We start from the raw sequence: 25,072 nt of genomic DNA, 5'->3' as shown, positions 1-25,072 counted from the left end.
GGCTGGTGCTATGACTGCTGCTAAAGATGGTAGGGTTTTCTTCTCGAAGTTTGTAAGTCAGCATCATATCGCTACACATGCGTCTGTAAATGAGGGTAGGTAGCTTCAGTTTCTTGAGGCAGTCCTCATATGAAGTTGATTTTAGGCTTTTCACGCACTTTGTTGCTCGCCTCTGAACATTTTCGATGAGATCTTGCCAATAAGAAGGACCTGCAAGGCACATGCCAAAATCGAGATGGGGTCTGATGAGAGCTTTATATAGTTTTATGAATATTGTTGCCTCTCGGCTACTGATGGTCTGTTTTAATAGGCCAAGGCTGGAATTTGCACAGGAAACAACATGCTGAACGTGGCTGTGGAACTTCAACTTGTTGTCGATGATGACACAAAGGTCCCTTTCTTCTTCTTTATTCTCAAAATGCTCCCTTGTTTTTGTGATGGGATTGTAAATTGAGTAGGTAGCCATTGGGTTGTTAGGTCCAAGGTGCAAAATACAGCATTTGATTGCATTGAATTGAAGGAGCCAGTCTTGAGTCCAATCCTGTAGCCTGTCTATGTCATTTTGGATGGTCTGTGGATTTGCAATGCCAAACAGTTTGGCATCATCAGCAAACAACAGCATACTATTATCTACATGATTGAAAATGCTGTTTATGTACATCAAGAAAAGGGTTGGGCCTAGTACAGTTCCTTGTGGTACCCTGCTCATTACCATGGCCTCAAGGGAGTAGATTGGTAGACCACCCATCTCGAATAAGCGGACTTTTTGCTTGCAGTTGGTGAGGAAATTCATTAGTCAGTGTATCACAGCTGAATTGATGCCAGAGGCAGATAATTTGGAGTGCAATTGAATGTGCGGTACCTTGTCGAAAGCCTTGGCAAAGTCCAGCAGTAGTAGGTAGACTGGATGTCATTGGTCAATCAGATTTGTACTTTCTTCGTATGATTCCAATAGGTTCGTTTCGATTGATTTTCCTGACTGGAATCCATGCTGCTTGGGCGACAAGATCTTGTTTTTGGTTAAATGTTTGAGAATAAAGTATTCAAGCAAATTGTCTACCATTATCAAAAGAAAAAAAGTTTTAGAAAGAAAAAGGGTGGCCTCAGATACTTGCCCCCAATATAATACAGGAGGTGAGGGGGAGATAATTATTATGCATGTTATTTTTTGTGATTGTATTATAGAATAGTCTACTGTGTTGTATGACCTTTTCAGGCTTATAATAGAAAAGAAAAATTTTTACACATGATATTGATGTTGAAAGGAAATGAGAATCAATAGAAAAGAAAAATTTTTACACATGATATTGATGTTGAAAGGAAATGAGAATCATATAAGTTGTGCTTTTTTGTTGTTGTTGTTTTTCCTGAGAGGAAAGAGTAGACCAACATTACTATATTGTGATTTGAATTTTTGAATACTGAGGTGTATAGCCTTGTTCAGCTATACAAATTTTTCTATCTATAAGCAAGCATGATAAATATATACAAGATTCACAACTGACATAGGGACAAGGTGAATCCACTACTCAATGCTTTTTTTTGTGGTCTTTCCAAATATAATAATCAATTCACTTGCAAATGCAGCCTCCCCCCCCCCACCCCCATGATGGTCCCATGTATAGCCTGAAATATGTAAAAACTTAGAGAAAACACAAAAATAATGAAAATCTTAGTTTATAATATGCATGATGTTTCTATTTATCAGATTATCATGTTCCCTTCTATTAATACCTATGAGAGCTATTCAATAAATAACAAGAAAAACTACCATACCTCAGAAACCATTTATCTAATTAATACAAAACTTTGGTTACTTTTCAACATAATTCCAAGCAACATTTATACATTGGTTCCATCATTCTTCTAATCTGTGTATGCCTCTGGTATAAAAGTCTTTGGGTTGATCTTGAAGCCACTTTTGCACCTGATATTTAACTCCTTTATGTGATCAAAAATGTTTCCTGTGTAGAAATCTCTTTAAGAAGTCTAAAAAAAGGAAAGTCTGATAGGGTGAGGTCAGGGCTGTAGGAAGGACTTCCCACTTCAGTTTTAAAGTCTTTCTTGAGTTAGCAGTGCCACATGTGGGTGCACAATGTAATGAAGGAAAATCACACCTTTAGTCAAGAGTCCACAATGCTTTGTCTGAATGATGGGCCTTACTTTGTTTGTGAGCATATACCTGCAATACTGGCTGTTGCTGGTTCACTGATCTACAAGATAGTCACAATAAATAGGCATCTATGGAATCCCAGAATACCATAAGCATGACTTTTCCTGCAGAAGACTGGGTCTTGAATTGTTTAGAGTAGAACAACCATATGCTGCCACTCAAGGCTCTTCTGCTTAGACTCCAGTTCAAAATAATGTATCCACATTTCATTGCACATTACAATTATACTGAAAAATTCTTCTTTTTGAGCTAAACATTGTTATTTCAGCTGTTGACTGATTTGAAGCCTGGATAAAGAGGGAGGGTTCGGCTGTGGGCTTGTAACCCACACCTGGTACCTCAAGGGCCTGCCCTTGGGAGAAATTCTAACTGCAACCAAAACATCAAGTTTGAGCCTCGGATTATTGAACCCCCTTTTGATGACGACCTCTGCATGCCATGGACAAGATTTATGAATGCAAAACAGCACCTCAAATTTGGTTTCTGGAACATCTACACAATGTCTCAAGACTTCAAGACTGAACAAATGCTGAGAGCACTGGAAGATTACCACCTTAACCTTCTAGCTTTGTTGAAAGTTTGATGGCTAGGAGTTGGATCAAATAAACTGGATGGGGATGTGACCATTATACACAGTGGATCGCAGCAAAAGCAAGAATACAGAGTAGCCCTAATGATGACCAAAAAGACTTCCCAAGCTCTACTACAGTGGAGACCAGTGTCACCTAGAATCCTGAAAGCCCGCTTCATTGGTGCGCATGCAAAAATGTCAATAGTAGTATGCTACACACCCACCAATGACACCACCAACAAATCAAAAGACGAATTTTAAAGAGCCTTCAACTCCATAGCAAACAACCTACTACAGCATTACATAGCATGTTTTCTAAGAGACTTTAATGCAAAAGTAGAGGATGACCAATCCTTTCCCCAGAGGTTCTTGGCAAGCATGGCCTGGTCCAGCAAAACGAAAATGGAGAACTACTTATTGACTTTGTGCTCTTTAACAAACTAGTAATTGGAGGTACCCTATTTTCTCATTGGGATGAACACAAATATTCTTGGATATCTCCCAATGGCCACACCCAAAATCAGATTGACCATTATCTTTGGAGCAGGAAGTGGAGATCAAGACTACTTGATATAAGGGGATATAGAGGAGCTGACGTTGGCTCAGATCATAATCTGATGGCAGCAAAAATCTGGCTCAAATGGAAAAGAAATAGAAACACAAAAAAAGGCTCCCTTAAACCCAGTCTTTGACTCAGAGAAACTGAGATTGAGAGAATTCAACCAAGCCTTTAAACTAGAGATGCAGAATAGATTTGAAGCCTTGTCTTTACTAGATGATGCTGATAGCAATCAATACTGGGAAAGCATAAAGTTATACTTTCAGAATGCCACAAAAGCCACCATTGGGTACTGCAAGAGCCCAAAGAACCAGTGGTTATCTGACCAAACATGGGAACTGATAGAGACAAGGAAAAAAGAAAAAGCATCACTTATTCAAAGACAAACCCCCAACCAACAGATCCTCAGAAATGATGAATACAGAGCTGTGGATAAAGAGGTAAAGAAGAGTGTCAGAAAAGACCAGAGAAACCTGCTGGAGTGGAAAGCAGCACAAGCAGAAGAGGCAGCAAAGAGAGGTGACTCAAGAGCCATCTATAAAATCACTAATGAGATTATTGGAATGAAATCCACTATTCAACATGGACCAGTGAAAGACCCCTTGGGCATCCTGATGTAAACAAAGTTTGGGCCAGCCACTTTGAGAAGCTGTTGAATAGACCTCCACCAGACAATCCCCCAGAGATCCCAACAACAACACTGTTTTCCTTAGATATCAGCACAGATCTGCTGTCATCCACTGAAATTATTACAGCAGCAAAGAAGCTGAAAAACAATAAGTCGCCTGGTGGAGACAGGATATCTGCAGAAATGATCAAAGCAACTGTTATGACCTGTCTCAAGTTCTGGACAGTGCTGTTTGCAGTAATCTGGATGACCGCCAAAATACCTTCAGATTGGAAACACAGCACCCTTGGGAGGATCTTTAAGAATAGCAATGCCTCCCTCCCAGGCAACTGGCAAGGAATCTGCATGCTTTCCATACCCAGCAAATGACTGATGCATATTTTACTGCAGAGAATCAGCTTGCAGCTCAACAGACACCTTTGCAATGAGCAACATGGATTCAGACCAAACTATTCATGTGCAGACCTGATATTTACTCTACAGCTACTGATGGAAGAAAGCAGAGAGTGGTGCCCCAAAATCTATATGATATGCATTGATTTTGAGAAGGCATTTGACTCAGTAAACTGCCAAAGTCTGTGGAGGATCCTACTGCATTATGGAATCCCTGAAAAGATAGTTTCACTGATTATTGCACTCTATGAAGATAGCAAGTGCTGTGTAAAGACACCAGATGGCCAAACTTGTTTCTTTTGCATTCTGTCAGGAGTTAAGCAAGGTTGTGTCTTGTCACTGCTACTTTTTGTAATTGTCATTGATTACATACTGCAAAGTACAAGCACAGCCAGAATCCACCTGAATCCAGAAATATGCCTCAGTGATGTAGACTTTGCTGATGACATTGCTGTCATGTAATCATGCAAGCAAAGACTCCATGAACTCCTTGAAAAAGTGAGGGAGAGAGGTGTCCAGGTTGGCCTGAAAATAAATAATGAGAAAACAAAATGCATTGCTACCACAGATTCAGCCCTGAGCATCACTTGCAGAGACCAACCCATAGAGCAAGTTATCCATTTCAAATACTTGGGAAGCATAATAGAAAGCACCAGATTGACCACAAAAGAAGTGTTCACAAGAATCAGCCAAGCCAATGGGGCCTTCAATAGATTACAGAAAGTTTGGTGGTCCCACAGCTTCTCTATACAGCTAAAGCTACAACTCTTCAATAGCAATGTTATGTCAGTGCTGCTCTACACAGCCAAAACCTTGCACCTGAACCAGGAACAAGAGAGAAGAATACTTGCTTTCAAAAACACATGTCTTAGAAGAATTCTCAACATCTTTTGGCAGCAGAGAATAACAAACCAATCCATCTGCAACATGACTGGCCAACCTCTTGTGACATATCTTGAGTCTGCCAATGGAGGTACCTTGGCCACATACTACATATGGACAGTCTCTGACTTCCAAATGCAGTGCTCCATTGGCAGCCATTGAGTCCACGCTGCAGGGGCAGACCTAGAAACACCCTGCATCAAATGTGCCAGACAGCTCTCCATAACCTGCATGCATCAATCCAACTTCAGTGGGAGGACATACTGGCAGCAGCAAACCTGCAGGAAGATTGGCTGCTCTATCTTGATGTCCTAGGTGCCTCTAGAGGCACAGGTGGATCTAAGGTAAGTTCTTTGTGGGTGTCCATAAGTTGTCTGGGGACTCATCTTGCACAAGTTTTCTTGTACTGCAGCTCATTATGAACAATGATACAGACAGTTTCAACACTTGAATGTACTTCTTTGTCTATCTCTTCAACAGTAACATGCTTTTTGTCCTGAATTAATGCAATGTTCAAGGGAGCAAGTTACAACTTCAATTGGTCACCACAAATGCCTACACTCACATTTTAAACTGTTTTACCTATTTATAAACATTCAATTCAAACAGTTCAAACAATTAGTCACATATGCTTTCAACATTTTTCATGGATTTCACTACCTTTGATACCCTCTGTTGCTAACAGTCTAATCACTGAGCATTGTTCTTCTGTAGTGCAATGCAATACTCAAGTAGACTCACCATTGTTAACTCTGTGCATTTGCAATTAACATTACTAGATAATCTCAAACAGTTGACAAGAAACAAAGTTTAAGGATGTAAACTTGATACACTGAAATAATGATATTAATTAAAAAACTAGTTTCTGGGCTACAGTGATTTGTCTAGTTGCCTACTGAATGACCCTTGTATAAGCAGTACTTTAGTAAATTAAGCACCTAATCAAATACAGATATAACTTCCAGACTAAGAAGATAGGTGGTATAAAATATGAGCTATAGTATATGACTTAAGTAATGGCTAGATTTAACTAATGGAGAAATACATTATTAGGGCTATATATGGAGCCAACAGGGGAGAGGGATGCAGTGCAATTGCAAGAGAATTGATTATTATGGAATCCAGTAAATTTGTGGTTGATGCAATAATTTAACTAGGATGAAAAAAGAATACATCACTAATTACTAATTCAATAATTGATCCTGGGGGAAATTCCATTTTGAGCCCTAAAAGGGCTCAAAACAGCCTATACTAACCATAAGTTTAAAAATATGTTTTAAAAAAAAACTGGCTTGTGAGAAAAAATTGCCATTTGTAGCTGAATCAGGAGTGGTAACTATAACTTTCATTAGTCTTGAAAATAAATTGTAGTATGAAAAATTTTTGCAGAAATTTTTAAAAAGAGCCAGAAACCCCAGAAAAATGATGTCAGTTTTGCTGTGATGTCATTTTTTAGGCATTTTTGGCTCTTTTTAAAATTTCTGCATGCTCTTTTTAAAAATCAGCTATAAATGGTAATTTTCTCTCACTAAACAATTTTTTAGAAACATATTTTTGAACTGTTGGTGAGTATGGACTGTTTTACCTTTAGGATCCTTTCATTAGTCTTGAAAATAAATTGTAGTATGAAAAATTTTTGCAGAAATTTTTAAAAAGAGCCAGAAACCCCAGAAAAATGATGTCAGTTTTGCTGTGATGTCATTTTTTAGGCATTTTTGGCTCTTTTTAAAATTTCTGCATGCTCTTTTTAAAAATCAGCTATAAATGGTAATTTTCTCTCACTAAACAATTTTTTAGAAACATATTTTTGAACTGTTGGTGAGTATGGACTGTTTTACCTTTAGGATCCTAGTAAGGGCTCAAAATTTGATCTCCCCTAGAAGTAATTATAGAATTAGCTTACAAAAGAACCTAAAAAATGCATCAAGTGATGTAGGCTAGGTCTATTCACTTTCACCCTAGATAAATCATATTGTCATTTACAAATTTACCTGCAATCCTAGGCTACAGGCCTATATACTTAGGCTAGGCTAGCCAACTATAAGTATTATAGGATGTTTAAAAGTAACCTAGTTTATAGAAGTTTACAGTGTTTCTTTATAAAGACACAGAGAATGTTAAATACTGAGTATTTCATATTATTGACCTACAAATAAAGTGGACAATATTACTTCATATTATGAATTAATATTGATGACTTACACAAAAACTTATTAAATATGACTTGATGACTTCAGTAAATATGAAGACTTAACACCAAAACTACTGTTTCACCTATATGTCAAAAATATCAAAGCCAACAGAAGAACCATGGCAAATGGAAAAATGGAGCATTGTTTTGAATTTTTTATCCAACTAAATTGTGACAAATCAATGCTGCTGAATTTGGCCACATAGCTGCAACAAAATGGATTTTATAATGAAATAGTGAGTTTGAAACCAATGGTTTAACCCTTTTTATACTAAAAACATAGAAATGGACAATTTTCAAGGGTCCAAAAAAGGCTTAAAACTGAATTTGCAAGAAAGAAAATTATTGTATTCAAAAAGAGCACAAAAAATGGCATTTAGTGGTATGTTCACTTTATATGTAGGTCAATAGAGGCCGACTTTTCCAGAGACCGACTCTACTGGACCTAGTGTTCTTACGGGATAAAGACCAGCTTCAGAACATAAATTACTTACCTCCTCTAGGAAAGAGCGATCATATAATCCTAGAAGTGAATGTGTCATTTCGTAAGATAAAAAATTATTACATAAAGAAAACTTATGTAGACTACGGGGCGATCAGAAAAGAGCTGGAAGGCGTAGTTTGGTCACCTTTACTTCAAGGGGACGTCGACCAACAATGGGCTAACCTAAAGGACGAGCTAATTACACTTCAAAAAAAACACACGTCAGTAAAACTCGTGCCAAAGCCCAAAACACTGTCTTTCATGACCCCTAAGATACGCAATGAAAGAAAGAGGAAGAGACGGTACTGGAGAAAGTACGATAAAAGAGGGACAGAAGAACACTACCACAAGTTTGCAAAAGGTTAAAACACACTAAGAAGCCTAACTAAACAACTTTACGCACGGTACGAGTCCAAGCTAGCTGATGATAGTAAGAATAACCCGAAGAAGTTCTGGAAGTATGTATCAAGTAAGGACCATAGCAGACGGTCAGTAAAAGCACTCAGTACAGATGATAGCAAGGAAGTGACCAACTTGAAGGACATCAGGGAACTCCTCAACAGGCAGTTTGCGTTGGTTTTCACCAATGAACCAGATGGTCCTCTTCCTCATAGTCCACCATACAACATCCCTAACCCAATGCCACCTGTTCTGCTCCCCCCCTGGTTGTCCAAAAGTGACTTGAAGCACTAGACATCAACAAGTCCGCTGGTCCAGATAACTTGCACCCAAGACTATTGAAGGAGCTTGCCAAAGAAATTGCACAACCACTATGCATTATATTCCAACTGTCGCTTGACTCAAAAAAGGTACCCAAAGACTGGAAGCTGACCCATCTCACCCCAATATTCAAGAAAGGTGACCGCACCAAAGCCAAAAACTACAGACCCATCAGTCTGACCCCAGCAGTGGTAAAAACCCTTGAGCAGATTGTGAATGCTGATATTTTGACACATCTCCGTAATAATAATATACTTTCCCCCGACCAGCACGGATTTCTGCCAGGAAAATCGGTTGAGACCAATCTCCTTGAGACATACAGCACCATAACAGATTACCTGGAGAAAGGAACCCCTGTAGACCTGATTTTACTGGACCTAGCCAAGGCTTTCGACAAGGTACCACACAACTGTCTCAGATTGAAACTTTCAGCAGCAGGTACCCACTCGGACGTGGTTGATTGGGTCATGGACTTTCTGACTGGTTGGAGTCAGCAGGTTGTCTTCAAAATCCTCCCGGATCTTGTCGTCTTCACATTTGGCTGCGCTGCAAACGACGTTGTTCCAGCTTTGGAACCAAAAGGTGAGTTCTGCGATTTCTGAACACTTGGTTGTTGATTTGCTCTTGGCGTCTCGAAAGATTCTTCGCGAGGGCTAAGCTTTCGACTGGCGTCGCTCGATGGTCTCGATTTTGTGGGGGATAAATATGATGATTTTGGTACTATGGGTACCTCCATGCTCGTTGATGTTGGTCCGTTGTTCTGCAGGTATGTGCAGCCAGTAGTACTGTATGTGGGGCGTAAAAACTTCCTAGTGCGTTAGTATACTGTTTCGTCTTCTGTCTCAACAGTGAGTGAACGGTCACTTGACTCGTCGTATCTGCCGGTTACGTGGGCCTTGATCCATCTTTCTTTTGCTTGTCCAGTTTTATTGAGCCATACTGGCTGGCCTGGTGCAAACGGTTTGATCGGATGTGTATGTTTGTCATAGACCTCCTTCTTAGCTTCTTGTTGCTTTTTTCTGGCCTCCTTGTACTCCTGAGTGGTTACAGCGTTTGGCATGAAGTTGGGTTCTATTGACGGCATTACAAATATTAGCTGGCGGCTCATCAGTAGCTATGCTGGAGAAGCTAAATTGTCTACGGGGGTGTTGCGGTATTCCAGGAGGGCGAGATATGGGTCTGATTTGTCAGCCAGTGCTTTTGACATTAGCCTTTTGACTGTCTGGACCGCTTTTTTGCTGAGGCCGTTGCTTTGAGGATATCTAGGGCTGGACGTGCGGTGCGTGATTCTCCATTGTTCCGCGAAGTTTCTGAATTCATCTGCTGCAAATTGGGGGCCATTGTTGGAGGTAAGTATTCGTGGGATCCCGGGTCTTGCAAATTGGCTTTTTAGCTTGGTTACAACACGTCCCGAGCTGGTACTGTCTAGTTTGTCCACCTTGATGTATCAACTGTAATAGTCGGTAGTTACCAAATAATTCCTTCCTTCCCAAAACAGTAAGTCAGTACCTACATGTTCCCATGGGTACTCAGGAATTTCTGAGTTCAGGAGAGGTTCTTGTTGCTGGCAAGAACTGAACCGTTGGCATATTTCACAACCGGAAAGGTACTTGGTGATATCAGCAGTGATGTTTGGCCAGAAAACGCACGTGCGTGCACGTTGTTTTGTTTTAACAACGCCTAGATGGGCTGTATGTAGACAGTTCATGATTTCTTGGCGCATACGTCTCGGTATTATGATTCGGTCGCCCTTTAACAGGATACCTTGGTGCGTTGCCAGTTCAGTCATGTAGTTTCAATATTCTTGTATTTCATGTGGGCACTGTTTTTCTGTGCTCTGGCCATCCTTTTCTGATCGTATCGGCTATAAACTGCATTTCCGAGTCGTCTTTTGTAAAAATGGCTATTATTTTAACCATTTCATCTTTGATTGGAATGTTTTTGATTACATTATGCACATGTAGTTCAGCCTGAAGTTCTTCTTCTGGGTCTGTGTCTTCCATATGCAGACGTGACAGGGTATCAGCAACGGGGATTTCTGGTCCTGGTCTGTATGTAAATGTAAGGTCGTATGGCTGAATGGCTAGCATCATGCATTGTAGTCTAGGTGGTGCCTTACTGATAGGTTTTCTCAAAATATTTTCCAGTGGCTTGTGATCTGTAATGATAGAGACCTTTCTTCCGAATATATACTGATGAAAGTGTTTGCATGCAAATACTATGCCCAATAGTTCTTTCTCAATCTGAGAGTATCTTTGTTCTGTATTACTAAGGGATCGTGAACCAAAGGCTACTGTTTCATCTTTCACCAGTAACTGCGCTCCTAACCCATGCTGAGATGCATCGACAATTATTTCGACTTCCTGGCAATTTGTGTCGAAATACGAGAGATGTTCACACAAGGATTTTCGAATGACCTGGCAAGTATCGCTGTGCACCTTCTTCCATACGAATTCCTTAGCTTTTCCAAGTTCTTGCAAAGGCTGGTTTAGAATGGATAATTTTGGTATGTATCTGGACAGATAATTAAACATCCCAAGCAATGTCTGCAGCTCCTCTTTGTTCTTTGGTTCCGGCATTTCAGCAATGGCTCTGGTTTTGTTGGGATCCGGTTTGACACCCTCAGTTGTTAGCAAATGGCCAAAATATGGAATGACTTTTGCATTGAATATGCACTTGTCTCTGTTAAATTTGACTCCTTTTTCTCGTGCTCTCTGGAGGACTGCTTTTAGTTGGGCATCATGGTTTTCTGTACTTGTTCCTACACCTGCTATATCATCCACTATTAGACCCAGGCCTAATCCTTCGAATGCCTCTTCCATTCGGCGCTGGTACTCATCTTGAGCTGAAATTATTCCGAATGGGTATCTTCTCCACTTAAATCTCCCAAACATGGTATTAAATGTTGTGAGATCTGATGATGCATCATCCAGTACCATCGACCAGTATCCATGTCTGGCATCTAATTTGAATAGGTTCTGGGCACCGTGGCACTTGTTGGCAATGTCATCAAACGTTGGTATTGGATAATGTGGTCTTTGTATCCATTTATTTAATTCTACAGGGTCAAGACAAATACGGATTTCACCGTTGGGCTTCTGCAATGACTATAGAGTTAACCCACTCTGTTGGCTCTGTCACTTTTTCAATTATTCCAGAGCTGACAAGTCGTTCTAACTCGTTTTTTAGTTTATTTTGAACTGCCATAGGGACTCTTCTTGGTGGTTGTACTGAGGGTATTGCCCCTGGTTTTAGATGTATCTTGCATTTCCCAGGCATTTTTCCAAAGCCTTCAAACACGTCTTCATATTCTGCCAAAATTTGATCTGTAGAATTGGCCACTGGGATGTGCTCTACATTGTATATGAATTTGATTAGATTCATTATGACACTGGTCTGTCTGCTAAGTATCGGCTCTTTATCTGTGTCAACCACATAGAAATTGTGTATTTGGGGTTCCCTGTCTTTGTACTGAGCCTCTAAATGACATATACCAGTGACTTTCAACGGTTCCCCAGTATAGCTTGTAAGAATGTCTGAAGTTGGTATTATTTTTGGCCTTGGAACCATCTTGTCAATGGTCCGGGTTGGTATGACGTTTGCTTCAGCACCTGTGTCTATTTTAAATTCCACATTCATTCTTTCTTTCGTCAGATACAGTTTGGCCACTGGCTTGTTATAAGTTTCTTCTTTGCTCTGAATACTTTCAATGAAGTACTGTGACGGTGTTTCTGTACTACTTTCGCCTGTTTCAATACTATGAACGTTTCGTTGACTGCTTCAGCACATTTTAGCAAAATGATTAAGCTTCTTACATTTTATGCAGCTTTTTCCTTTGGCAGGGCATTGGTGACTTTTGCTGAATACCCCACCATAATTGTAGCACTTTGGGAACTCTCCGAAATCCTTTGGAGGACAACTATGTCCAGGTGTGAAATTTCCGCCACATTTGTAGCATTTTCTGCCTTGTCTTGCTACTATATCCACTTCTTGCTTGATATATACTTTTGAGTGTTCCTGATTGGACATTATCATTAATTGTGCTTGGGTCGCTTCTGCAGCTCTGCAAATAGCTACTGCACGAGCTAAAGTTAGTCCTGCACCTTCACTAAGTAGTCGTTCGCGGATTTTGTCCTGCTTGACTCCAAAAACTATACGATCTCTTATCATCTCATCACTGGTTGTCCCAATTTCGCATTCCTTTGCGGTGATGCACAACTCGGTAAGGTACTGTTCTATTGATTCACTGTCTTTCTGATTACGTTTATGAAACTGATATCTGGCAAATATCGGATTTGCAAGTGGCTCAACATGTTCGCTAAACTTCCTTAAATATGTGGTGACATTGTCTCTTTCAGCAGCAATTAATGTCCATGTATTGAAAATGTCTCTGCCTTTTTCACCTGCCCATATCAGTAAGTATGAGCATTTCACTGCATCCTCTTTTCCACTAAGAGGTCCAGTAAACATGAGTTCGGCATGTTGCTTGAAATGGGACCAGGCAGCTTTCAAGTTTGTTGCATCCCAGTCTATAGATGGGCATGATCCATGTTCCATAATGTATTCCTTACACTTCTGACACCATGTAGAGTTTTCTGTTTAAGTGTATGCAGGTAGGTTAAGCGTAAGCAAGTAGCGTAAGCAGGTAGCATAAACAGGTAATCATCAAACAGTTAAGCATCTATTGTGACCCAAGCACCTACAAAATAAATATAATAAATAATCGAATAAGTAAGAAACAATGTATGGAATGCACTTCAAATAGAGAACTCTACAGGCACAAGACTGGCTACTTGAATTCAACACATTGAAGTGCAGTGTCCTTCACTTTGGAAGCAACAACCTCCGTCACCAGTATAGCATGTCCGATCCCAATTCACTGGCTAGCTTAGTACTAAAGACAAGTCCCGAAGAAAGAGATCTAGGAGTGCTGATAGATGAACAACTGAAGTTCCACGGCCACTGGCAACAAGCAGTTTCAAAAGCAAATTCAAGCCTTGGTCTCCTCAAATGCACTATAACCAGCCGCTCCCATAAAGTCTTTCTAAGGCTCTATAAGGCTATAGTTAGACCCATTTTGGATTTTGGTACGTGTCTCACCTCCCCTTCTTATAAGAATGATACCAGTCTAATCGAAGGAGTTCAGAGACGTGCCACAAAGTGCATAGCTGGCCTACGAGATCTCCCATACAACAAGAGACTGGAACACATGCAGCTGCCAACACTTGTCTTCAGACACCGCCGTGGTGATATGACGCTGACCTACAAGTATAACGCACAACCAAATTACCCCCTCTTTATACCAAACATTCAAGTCAGCACCAAACAAGAGGACACTCACATAAGCTGTCAAAACGTTTTGTTAAAACACAAACGCTGCAACACTTCTTTTCCAAGCGTTTTGTCAATGATTGGAATAGCCTTCAAGCTGAAACGGCGACAGCACCTACAGCTGCGTCCTTCAAGTCCAGACTTGACAAGGAATGGAATAACAAGCCATGGAAATATGAGTGGGACTGTCCGTCCCACTCAAATACTGACTGATGCCAACTTTATCATAATGAGTGTCTTGCTAGGAGGCTGATGCCGCTTGTCATACCCAACCATCTCGCATACTCGATCCGAAGTTGCTGCTGTGCGGCAGTGTCAGCTCTATACCACTGAGAATGGTCTTTACAGGCCATACCTACCTCGTGGCCACTGCTACCGAGTGGGCTTAAATTGCATCTCTCCAGCAGACCTCTCCTATGGCGTGTCACTGGGCCCTAACACAGTGACAAATTTTTGCCATCATTTGACCCGGAGCACAACAGATCCAGTATGGACCTTAATTTGCTCCGAAGTGCGAATTAAGGTAATTAAGGTAATAGGCTAATATGAACTGCTCAATATTTATTGAAAGAGCTATACTAAAGTTTTCAGTCATCAGTTACCAAAATTTTCAGTTATCAGTTTTTTTTTCTGGCTTTAGTTTGTACAATGCAATTCCTGTTATTTGAGTAGAATTTTAAGCCACATGAATGTTTTTTTCAAAATTGAGGAGATATAGGTATTTAAATATCTTTAAAACCTTATAAAATGGGATTGAGTGGGCCTAAAGTTGTGAAGCTGAAAACAATTTTGTTGTACTTCATAGAAGATCTAGGCTAATTTACAAGGTTTCACTTTTTTTTAAACACACAGTCTTTCAAATGTCACCAAAGGTCAGGACCCTCTAGAGGGAGAAGGTATGTACTTCAAAATACATTCCTGGGACATAGGCTACTTTAGCCTGTAGACCTATCCCTGAAAGTTTCATTTTCCTAACCTAACCCCATTCTAATATAGTTAAAAGTAGCTAAAGTAGAATTTTTGGTCAATATATACCAAATCATATTATTGAGTTTCAAATAAAGTGAATACACCATTTGATGCCTTTTTTTATGCTGATTACAAATATAATAAGCATTTCTATTGGAAATGAATTTCAGCCCCCCCCCCCTATATAGGCTATACCTAACCTAGCCTAGCCTAACCTAACCCTGAATTGGTATATATAGGGGGGGGGGCTGAAATTCATTTCAAAATACCTTCCCGGGACATACTTTAGCCTGTAGACCCATCCCTGAAAGTCTCATTGTCCTAACCTAACCCCTTTCCAAGATAGCCAAAAGTAGCTAAAGTAGAATTTTACCCAATTTTGTTATACTTCATTTAAGCAGAAGATCTATTTTGCAAGGTTTCACTTCTATAACTCACATATTTTTAAAGGTCATCAAAGGTCAGGACCCTCTAGAGGGAGAAGGAGTGGAGGTGGGTACTTCAAAATATCTTCCCAGGACATACTTTAGCCTGTAGACCCATCCCCGAAAGTTTCATTTTCTTAACCTAACCCCTTTCCAAGATAGTCAAAAGTAGAATTTTACTTATTTCTGTAATGTATGTTACATTACCAAAGTAATGTAACATACAATACAAAGACTACCTGAACTAGCCTATTTCCAAGATAAAGCCTGTGCAGTACTTAGACCAAAGCAGAAACAGGGTGAGCTCTTGACTGTTTAATGGCTAGGATGAAATTTTGACCAGTCTTTGATGTACAAAGAAGACCTACCGTTTATTTATGACTTTAAATTGAACTTTCTAAGTTTCAAATTCCACATCCACATGAACTTTTGAATTTTGAGGATTATTATTCTTTTCTTAAAGGAGTTGCTATTTACAACAGAATAAAATAAATCATTAAACCCATTTAACGCCATTAATAATTATTTATTGAACTTAGTATTATGCACAAATTAATCTCAAGCCTAGTGTATGTTAAAAAGAACTTTTCATTTTGTTGATAGAATTTTCTCTCTTTTTTATTAGTTCAAATTTAATGGCACACGAAGGATGAAAGGCATTGCCTACGCAAACTCAATGGCGTTGAGGTAGACCTTTCATGAGTTTTCCTTACTAGAATTGTAACTAAAAACGGTACTGCAGGCAGGTCCGTCACGTAAGGGGGGAGGCCCCTCCCCCTAGTGTTTATAGTCACTCGGTGAAAAAAAAATAATTCGTAAAATCGTGGCACTTTGCGCCACAATGACGAAAGTACTGACATGTCATCTACAGAAATTTCAAACTTGGTCGGTAAACACAGCAGCTTTACCGACTCCTGTCGCGATTTCATAGATCGTGCCACAACTTTCCATTTGGTTAAACAGCATGAAAATATTGACGTTATATGTACCGAAATCTATATCCCGGTTGATAAATGCAGCGGTTTTACCAACTCGTTCAGTGATTTTAGGTATTGTATTCGAAACAGACATTATGCTGATTATTGACAAAAACAGTCGGTAAAATTTCTTGCTCCTCCCCAAAAACATTTTGACTAGTAACGACATTGGCTGCAGGACGACCTTGAGAAGCGGTACCCTAAATCAAATTATATTCGAGTAAACGACACCATATTACACTATGTTTTTGACTAATGGATAATTTTTCTGGGTTTCTTTGGGCCCTTTTGGGTTGACTACTATCTTAGTCATGTATTATTTAGCTGCGTCCCCATTGAAGTATAATATTTGCAGGTTAGAGTATGCAATGACTCGGGGGGTAATATGCTTGAGACTGGTTGCGCAGGACGTCAACTGTTGGTGATAGAAGAACATTGCTCATGCCAAGTTTGGTCAACCATGCAATGGCCAAAATTGGCCACGGCTTGCAAAAAGCCTCCGTTTAACTTGAGGTCCTAGAAATTTCTTCTTCGGTTCTAAGCTGACTCCAGCGCTTTGCGTAGACTTGAGAAGAATTTACAAGTCCCTGGCCTCCACTGGTGGTGACACATTGCTTTTTAGAGGTCATAGCATTTTCAATGATTCAAGTGAATATAAAAATTTGAACATGGAGCGTTACGCCATTGAAAAACAATTATCGCATTTACATTTTGACTCCCAAATCCATAATATTTTTTTAAGCTAGACTTGTAAACCGTTTCACAAACTCATCTCTCAGGTTTAGGAAACACAAAATTAGAGCCTTGTTTTCAGGTCACCTACGTCCAATACGGAGTTCGACATGGGTTGTGCAGGTTATTGTTTTAAGTACCGTGTTAAACAAGGCCGAATGCCTTCTCAGAGCCCGTGTTCAGCCATGCTATTCTGGCGCGTTACAATTTTGAGAAACCTGTGTCGAAGACGTTTGGAACCCACAAGATGAAAATGCTTTAAAATTTTGCTGGGTTGAACACGGAGAACCTGAAAACGATTTTTGCCCAACACGCTAAAACCCGCTTCAAACCCGGTGACTGAAAACACAACTTAGGTGATGTAGAATTTCTTTATTCGGATAGGAAGGAGGGGTCACATAAAAAGAGACTAGGGATCCTGATTAACAAGGAATCTCTTAAGTCTTTCTTAGACTGTGTTAGTTCTTATTGATATAATCATAGTTGCTCACTTTATGACAAAAAAATCAATGTAACAGGCATAGTGGTATATGCCCCTGTAGAACCAAATGACAAGGACGGTATCTGACTCAGAGGAGTTTTGCATACAGTTACAGAAGCCAAGAGACATGAACCCAGAAATATTTTATTAAGCGACTTTAGATTCTAGCTCAGGTAAATTCGGGGTAGAGGATGAAATAGTAATGGTAATTGACTGTTACATTTTGGCAGGTACAATAGTCTAGCTATAATAAATAGGGTATTTGGTAATGAAATAGCCCATGAGTTAATATTATGCTCGTCGTGGTAAGAAGGCTAGCTTTATTGACTCATTGTAAAACGAAGACTGGCAGGTTCGAGACAGAACACTATTGGATATAGGAGTGATATTAACATTAAAAGTAAATACCAGCATCTATCTCGAATTAATTTCAATCTAGGATTTATGAAGGGTCTTGACCTTTTGGGCAATTATGACGTTGATACACACCAGGATGAGAATTGGAGTTCAACAAAAATGGAGTTCAACCAGATGAGAATTGGAGAACAACAAAAATGTTGTTCAATCCCATCTTTTAGGCTATAATGAAAGAAAGGTTAAGATAGCCAGGCCCCTTCTTAGTTGCAGAGTGACAGATTGTTCCATTGGTTATTCATCTGAGGCCCAGCAAAAGCAGGTAATTCACGAACGGTGTGGTAAGAGGTCATAAGAAAAGATTTAAAGGAAATTTTGACTTCATGGGAAGGGGTAAACAATGAAACATTAAATAATCTGGTTCAGAGAAGAAGTAAAGGCTGTCGTGTTGACCTCAGACGGCCTCAGATTGGTGTGAAAAATTATAAGATGAGAAATGCTCTTCCCGTGAAAATGTTGTTTTCGATATTCTGTAAAATTATGAAAATATGAATTGCACCCTAAGAATTCCCCCCCCCCCCTTTGACAAGAGTTATTTATTTTATAGTTCAGCTCTACTGAACATTCACAATGGAACCTAATGTCAGTAAAATTTTTACCTTCAAACGCACTTTTTGCGTAAGATAGTTTTTCAATCAATTTTTTATGTACACAGCCCCCCCCCCCCCGAAAAGGAAAGTTCAATTAGCAAGGATACTATCAGTCCATGAACAGTAAAATGCTATATAGCTGAATCACAATCTTTAAAGTAAGAAGATAGGAAGTGGAAGATCGCTTTCCATCTGGAACTAACTGCCACTACGCACACAATGACAGTAGTAGGATTTAACATATTAAATTTAACCCAATTGCTGTGCTGTATAGAACAGGAAAATTAAAGGCCCATTCTCAATGAGATGCTACTAATACTGAATTTTCGTAAGCCATAATTTGTGCAAGTCAGATAAATCTTATGAAATCCTGAATGGCTAAAATTAGCGCTAGCGAATTTTTAGTGTTAGTAAGATTTCATTGAGAATGAGCCTTAACTTTACGAGGACAAGTCGGGAAATATTCTTATCAACAGAACTCTAATTTAATTACAAAAAAAGTAAATTTCTGTCTTTGTAAGGTTTATTGAAATTTAATAAAATTTTAATGACAATGACATTTTGTCTTAATGACAAAGGGTCCTTTAGCAAATTCCGAAGCCATCATCGATATCTATTGAGAATCTGTGGTTTGACTTTAAAATTTGATTGAAAAATCAATGAAATTTTACGTCCCTTTTGTCGGCATGCTTGTCAATTAAAGCGGGAAGCACCAAAGGGAACTCCCACAGCTACTAAATTGCTCAAATGATATTTCCTTTGAGCTGATTTTTAGTGTTTTCCTAGAAGTTATACTGGAAAATTTATAAGGACTGCCCTTTCCTGAACTTTAAAACCAAATTCTGCTCTGTTTAATCAAAAACACTCTTGATGATGCAAGTTTTATTAAAACTTAGTATCTCTATCTCTGGCCAAAATTAAAGTAATTAAACGTTTTTCTAAGATTTGCGAGAAAGTATGTGTCGGCGTTTAGTTTTCTGTCGTTCATTGTGATTTCTCATCCAATCTCTACAAGTCACTACAAGACCGCCCAATCAATTCTGAATAGTCTGTCCAGACAAACCCAAATTTTTATTATAGGCGAGAAAGGGTAATCCTTTCAGATATCACATGGCTTTGATTCTATCTGTTTATTTTTGTGACATTTTTATAAGCCACTAACACTATCCCTTAAGCGTGTTAAAAAAAGAGGCCCAACAGGCCTTCCTTTTCAATCCATTATGACTATATCAAATTTTGAGCCAATGAAGTTTTTGGAGGGACCAACATTCCACCCTATGCCTCTTAATAGCACAAATCAGAAACGCTTATATGATTTCTGTTCAAACAAGGTGCAGCATACCTGCCTTTAAGCTACCGTAATTAGTGAATTAGCCTTTTTAAACGGAAATTAATTACTTGTCAAATTCGCTGTCAGGCAAAGAGTTTATAAATTTATTTTGTATTTTATATCTCTATGCTGTCAGGGTTTTCTGAATGTTTTTGTGCGCAAGTATTTTAAATATGGGAACACGCAAAGAATATTATGATAACATTGGATAGTGTCTGAATAAAGAACTTTTTAGAAGAAAAGTCTCAGCGTCTCTGTGGTTTAGCTCTCTCTTTCTACAGAAAGTCTTCTTTCAAATAAGCCGGCTTCTCCGTCAAAGTTTCAAAGAAATGTAATTTCAGTCAAGTCCATACCTAAACGGGATGGATGCTTGTTTTTTAATCTTTACAAACTGAAAATTCATTGTTGTCAATTAAAAGTTTGACTGGTGTCCCAACACTGAAAAAAAACATCCTTACTTCTCCCAGAATAGCTATCGACAACTTAGACGTTCATGAAGGTCTTTCAATATGGCTGAAATGAACGTTGCAGAGTAAACTTGATACATCAAATCCCTTCCATTTTCCTCATTGAAACTAAAGCACTATCAATTTTGTGCTCACTGTGATTAAAAACGTCAGCAGTGGGATAACAAGATTCTGAATCTTTGCTTATAGTTCCCATCAAAGAATATGCGTAACTTATAAAAGTGGAAACTGGCACTAGTGTCGATAAAAACATTAACAGCATCTAGCTTTTCTTTGAATTTTTTCAGCATGATCAAGGAGGCACACTTGTGCCTCTATAAAGAGGCGACCCACCACAATGTTATGCGATTTCAGGTCCTAGAGGTCGCAGAGAGACGGCGGTAATTGAATTTTGTAGCCCAAGCTCAAACTAAGAAACTTGCAAAATTTCATCCTCCTCCGACTTTATCTTCATGGGGTAAACTGGGCCGGAAGTTTCGACCCTCCCACCGCAGCCCCCCTTTAACGTTGTCCGATTGGGATGAAATTTAGAGGTTAAGCTTTCCCAGGGCCCGGAAGCTTATCTTCAAAATTTCAGCTCAATCCGATCACTCCTTCCCTGTTTTCAAAAAAAAAAATATAGCCACTTAAAATTCACCATCATTTCTTTTTTTTTCTTATTCACGCCTACAGGCCACAGTTGGCAACTGATTTGGATGAATAAGAACTCATTCAAAGAAGATTTCGACCTATTAGGTCCTTTTGATATTGTCAGACCGAAACAAATATCATCCAAATTTACATTTACTAAAAACCTTGTTGTCATTTAATATCCATTGTTAATTTTCCCACCCCCCACGATCTTTTACGTTGTCTGATCGGGCTGAAATTCTTAGGATAAGCTTTTCGGGGGCCTGGAAGCGTATCCTCGAAATTTAAGCTCAATCTGATTACTCCTTCCCTGTTTTCCAAAAACCAAATATCAAGTTTTGTGGGAATTTGCGTGCGTCGAAAATAGATTCCATTTACTAAAAAACAATTACAATTGTGTCTCTTTAGTCCAGCGGTTGATACTCCAGACTGTCAGGCGGAAAACCCGGGTTCTATTCACCGTCAGAGTAAATTTTTTATATACTGAATTTAAACTTTAAAAAAGAAACTCAAAAAGAAAGAATTTAAAAACTTTCTTTTTTAAATTATTTGAAAAAAATTTTGTTTTCTAAAGAGTTAAAGAGGCTGAGTTACAAGGTCGACCCTTAAAACGTACGGGGATTAGGAGGCACAGTTGGGGGGCTGTTAAAGAGGCTGAGTCACAAGTTCGAACCTTAAAACGTACAGGGATTAGGAGGCACCCTGTACGACGTGATTTGAGTATTCAGGAATTAAAAGCCTTAACACAAGAATGTTCAACCGCGGGGGGTTGGGGGTGGCAGACCCCCAACTTTAACTCCTGACACGATCAGCTAACAGTTAGTCAAGGAATAATAAGTTATAAACTGTACAAAAACGTGCAGAAATTATTTGAAAAAAACTACGTTTTCTAAAGAGTTAAAGAGGCTGAGTTACAAGGTCGAACCTTAAAACGTACAGGATTAGGAGGCACAGTTGGGGGGCTGCCGCCCCCAAACTCCCCGCTTTCGCAGCCTTTAAATAAAAAAAGTTCTTTAAAGTGAAAGTAAGGAGCGACATTAAATCTTAAAACGAACAGAAATTATTCCGTATATGAAAGAGGCTGTGCCCTCCTCAACGCCTCGCTCTTTACGCTAAAGTTTGACTCTGTCTCACAACTTTATTTTTTAAAACAATAAAAAACTTTAGCGTAAAGAGCGAGGCGTTGAGGAGGGCACAGCATCTTTCATATACGGAATAATTTCTGTTCGTTTTAATGTCGCTCCTTACTTTCAGTTTAAAGAACTTTTTTTTTATTTAAAGGCTGCGAAAGCGGGGGTTTGGGGGCGGCAGCCCCCCAACTGTGCCTCCTAATCCCTGTACGTTTTAAGGTTCGACCTTGTAACTCAGCCTCTTTAACTCTTTAGAAAACGTAGTTTTTTTCAAATAATAATAAGAAAAATTTATTTAATTGGTAAAGTTATGTAGTACTTGATAAAGTCAGCGCCTGATCTCAATTTTGAAACAAAAAAAATGAACATTGAAAAAATGCCACGAGACGTCAAATGCTAGATGACATTAAAATTTTTTGGTCAACACTGTCGCAATTTTTCACTCTTATCAGTTAACTACACTCTTTGGTTCCCACATTAGCTTTATTTATTCGCATAACTTAAGTTTCTACATATTTCTCTAATATGAACACCATGGCCGTAGCTAGAGGGGCAGTTAACCGTAGAAAATTTATATTCCTGACCTCAGCGAAAATCCTCAAAGGCAATTTTAAAGTCAGGTCTCGATAAAGACGATATATCCCCCCTACTAGCTAGCCAAATACCACCCTTTTCAGTTCATTTATTTAACAATAAATTTACAACGTAAGGCTCCACGGACAGGTAGCAGGGTAGAAAAAAAAATGTAAAAGAACATATGAAAAAACCAAATAAATAAAAAATGAAAGACAGAATCCAATTCATCGTCTCAAAGATCCCCAAAACTAGCTAGGCAGGGGAGTAGGGCATGATTTCGAATCAAAAATTTATTTAAACTCAAATAAAGCATGCTCAAACCAACACCCAGACCCAATCCAGAAACATCAGCTCCAGGAGATACTGTAAATAGAAAATCTCTAGCTACAGCCATGATAGGGAAAGAATCATAATGATTACGTATTCGCTCAAGATTGGCCACCGGTGGCCTACTTGAACAAGCAAGCTTAGTATAATTTGCAGTTTAAAAATTATCTCCATTTTCAACAAAAAAGTTCAAATATCGAAGAAAATCGTCTAAACATGTCATCATAAAACCTGTCGAAGTCAGTTGTGCATACAGATCGGAGTTCGACACGACATTCCTATTCAGCTGGATGGTTGGCTCCATCGAGCTCAACAGAAAGAGACCCCAAAATACTACTTCATCCAACAGGTCCAATTCGTTGAGCTAAATTTACTAAGAGAATGGACACAAATCTACTAAGAAGAATTATGTCATTGCCAGACGTAACGCCGAGTGAAAACTAATCACATTTTTTCCAGTCTGGTCACTGATTTCCGTCTGTACCCCAGTAATTTTGGTAAATCAAAAACATACTTTCTCCAAATTTTCTGGGGATGCCCCGAATATTTGAGATTTCCCCGAATTCCCCCCCCCCCCCCCGAAAAATTAAAATTCGTAGATGCACAAACGTTAGCATGAAATACAATCAGTAATTTTCATTAACTTTCTTTTTCGGGGATATTTCGCAGAATCCATTTTTCCTTTGGGGATTTTTGGGAACAGATTTTTGGTTTACTGCGATGAAGAATTACTCAATTTGCCTGACGTGCAACATAGCAAGAACTGATCTCATTTTTCAACTCAGGTTACAAACTTCTACAAAAATAACATAATTCCTGGAGTACTAAGAAAAATTACAAACTGTAGCACATAGAAGGAATTGACACCTTTTTCTGACTTGGACATTCGTTTCCAAGGAAATAACACACTTTCTAGTTTATTGCAAAATCATGCTGATATTATACATTGATGCCAGCTACCATCAATGGTATCAATAATGTCAATAATAGATTTATTGACATTTTATTACGTACAAAAATGTCATTATTAAATGTCAACAGCTAATTAAGTGCATTATACAGTTAATTAGATATTATACAGGTCAAAGTATACAGTTAATTAACTGTATTTAAGAAAAAGATAGAGTACAGTACCGCTGTAATTAAGAAACAGTTTAGATATAGGTTAATGAGCACAGGTTAGTGAGGGAAGCATTGGCGGAGTCTCTGTTAGACGGAAGAAGGTGTTCAGGGATGGGGCAGATTAAGGCAATTTTGAATTCATTTGGAATGTCGGGTGAATGGAATAGAGGGTATGGTAGGGGTAGGCAAGTGGGAGAGAGAGGTATCCAAACAGGCATATTCCATTTTAGTCGATCAGGAAATGCAGAAGTGGGGTGCCAGATCAGGATGTCTGATTCTTTTGTGTTGCATTCTAGGGTAAAAGAGGCGTGGGGAGAGAAAGTATATTTTAGAGGTTGGCTATCTAGGGAGGATATTAAGTAGGTAATTTCTTCTAGAGATAATTTTATGCCTCTAGGGGGCATGGGCGCCCATATGGGGGGGCTCTTGCCCCCCCCCCCTGGCTGAATGATGCTGCCTTATTTTTATATTTTTGTTCTGAGATTTCTATTATATAGCATTAAAAGTAGCAATTAGACGAAGTTTGCCCCCCCCTGGAATTCAGCTTATGGGCGCCCATGCTAGGGGGAAGAAGAGGATATTTGGGAAGGGTTACAATGAAGAGTGGTCCTTGCCCTTGCACGATGTGTGGAGAGTGGGAGGAAAATTTATTGCATTTTCTGGGGAAGTGCGAAGGGTTAAAGGTTTTGAGAAAGGAAATTTTTGGAGTGGATGAGGGGGATGAGCCCTGGGTGGAAAAATTGCTGGGAGATGGGTGTTTTATAAGTATCAATTGGATTTGTATGTTTTTTTTTGTTCTTTGTTTTTGTATGTTTTTTTTTTGTGGCAATGGCCCTGCGGGGCTTTTCGAGTCAAATATACTATACTAAGAAGTTCTCGGATGAAAAAAAACCTAAACACGTTAAAAATCGAGCAGTCCCTGCCAAGCTATATAATAAAGCTTTACATTTTTTAATACAAAATATTAAGG

At 39.1% G+C, this 25,072-nt stretch overlaps 3 protein-coding genes across 3 annotated transcripts in view; 1 reads left to right on the top strand and 2 right to left on the bottom strand.

Moving 5' to 3' along the window:
• Su(H) (recombining binding protein suppressor of hairless) overlaps positions 1–15,765 on the bottom strand; it is a 123,650-nt gene extending 107,885 nt beyond the window's left edge. The window contains exon 1 of the mRNA XM_089101800.1: positions 15,695–15,765. The gene's annotated coding sequence lies outside the window, so the exon portion shown is untranslated. The remainder of the gene's footprint in view (positions 1–15,694) is intronic.
• LOC148943712 (uncharacterized) lies at positions 3,486–3,923 on the top strand. Its single transcript, XM_089101208.1, has one exon. It carries the CDS (start codon positions 3,486–3,488, stop codon positions 3,921–3,923), a length of 438 nt encoding a protein of 145 aa, XP_088957334.1.
• LOC148943711 (uncharacterized) lies at positions 11,686–12,240 on the bottom strand. Its single transcript, XM_089101207.1, has one exon. The coding sequence runs from the start codon at positions 12,238–12,240 to the stop codon at positions 11,686–11,688; it is 555 nt and encodes a 184-aa protein (XP_088957333.1).
• Positions 15,766–25,072: the final 9,307 nt, after the last annotated feature.

This window comes from Artemia sp. Qi Xiang Cuo, chromosome 15 (assembly GCF_049724085.1).
Source record: "Artemia sp. Qi Xiang Cuo chromosome 15, ASM4972408v1, whole genome shotgun sequence".
Lineage (NCBI taxonomy): Eukaryota > Metazoa > Arthropoda > Branchiopoda > Anostraca > Artemiidae > Artemia > Artemia sp. Qi Xiang Cuo.
This window is presented reverse-complemented; position numbering and strand designations above follow the sequence as displayed.

Excerpts from the sequence above, each read along its gene's own strand:
- LOC148943712 (XM_089101208.1), top strand. The coding sequence starts at position 3,486 with ATGCAGAATAGATTTGAAGCCTTGTCTTTACTAGATGATGCTGATAGC.
- LOC148943711 (XM_089101207.1), bottom strand. The coding sequence starts at position 12,240 with ATGAATGTGGAATTTAAAATAGACACAGGTGCTGAAGCAAACGTCATA.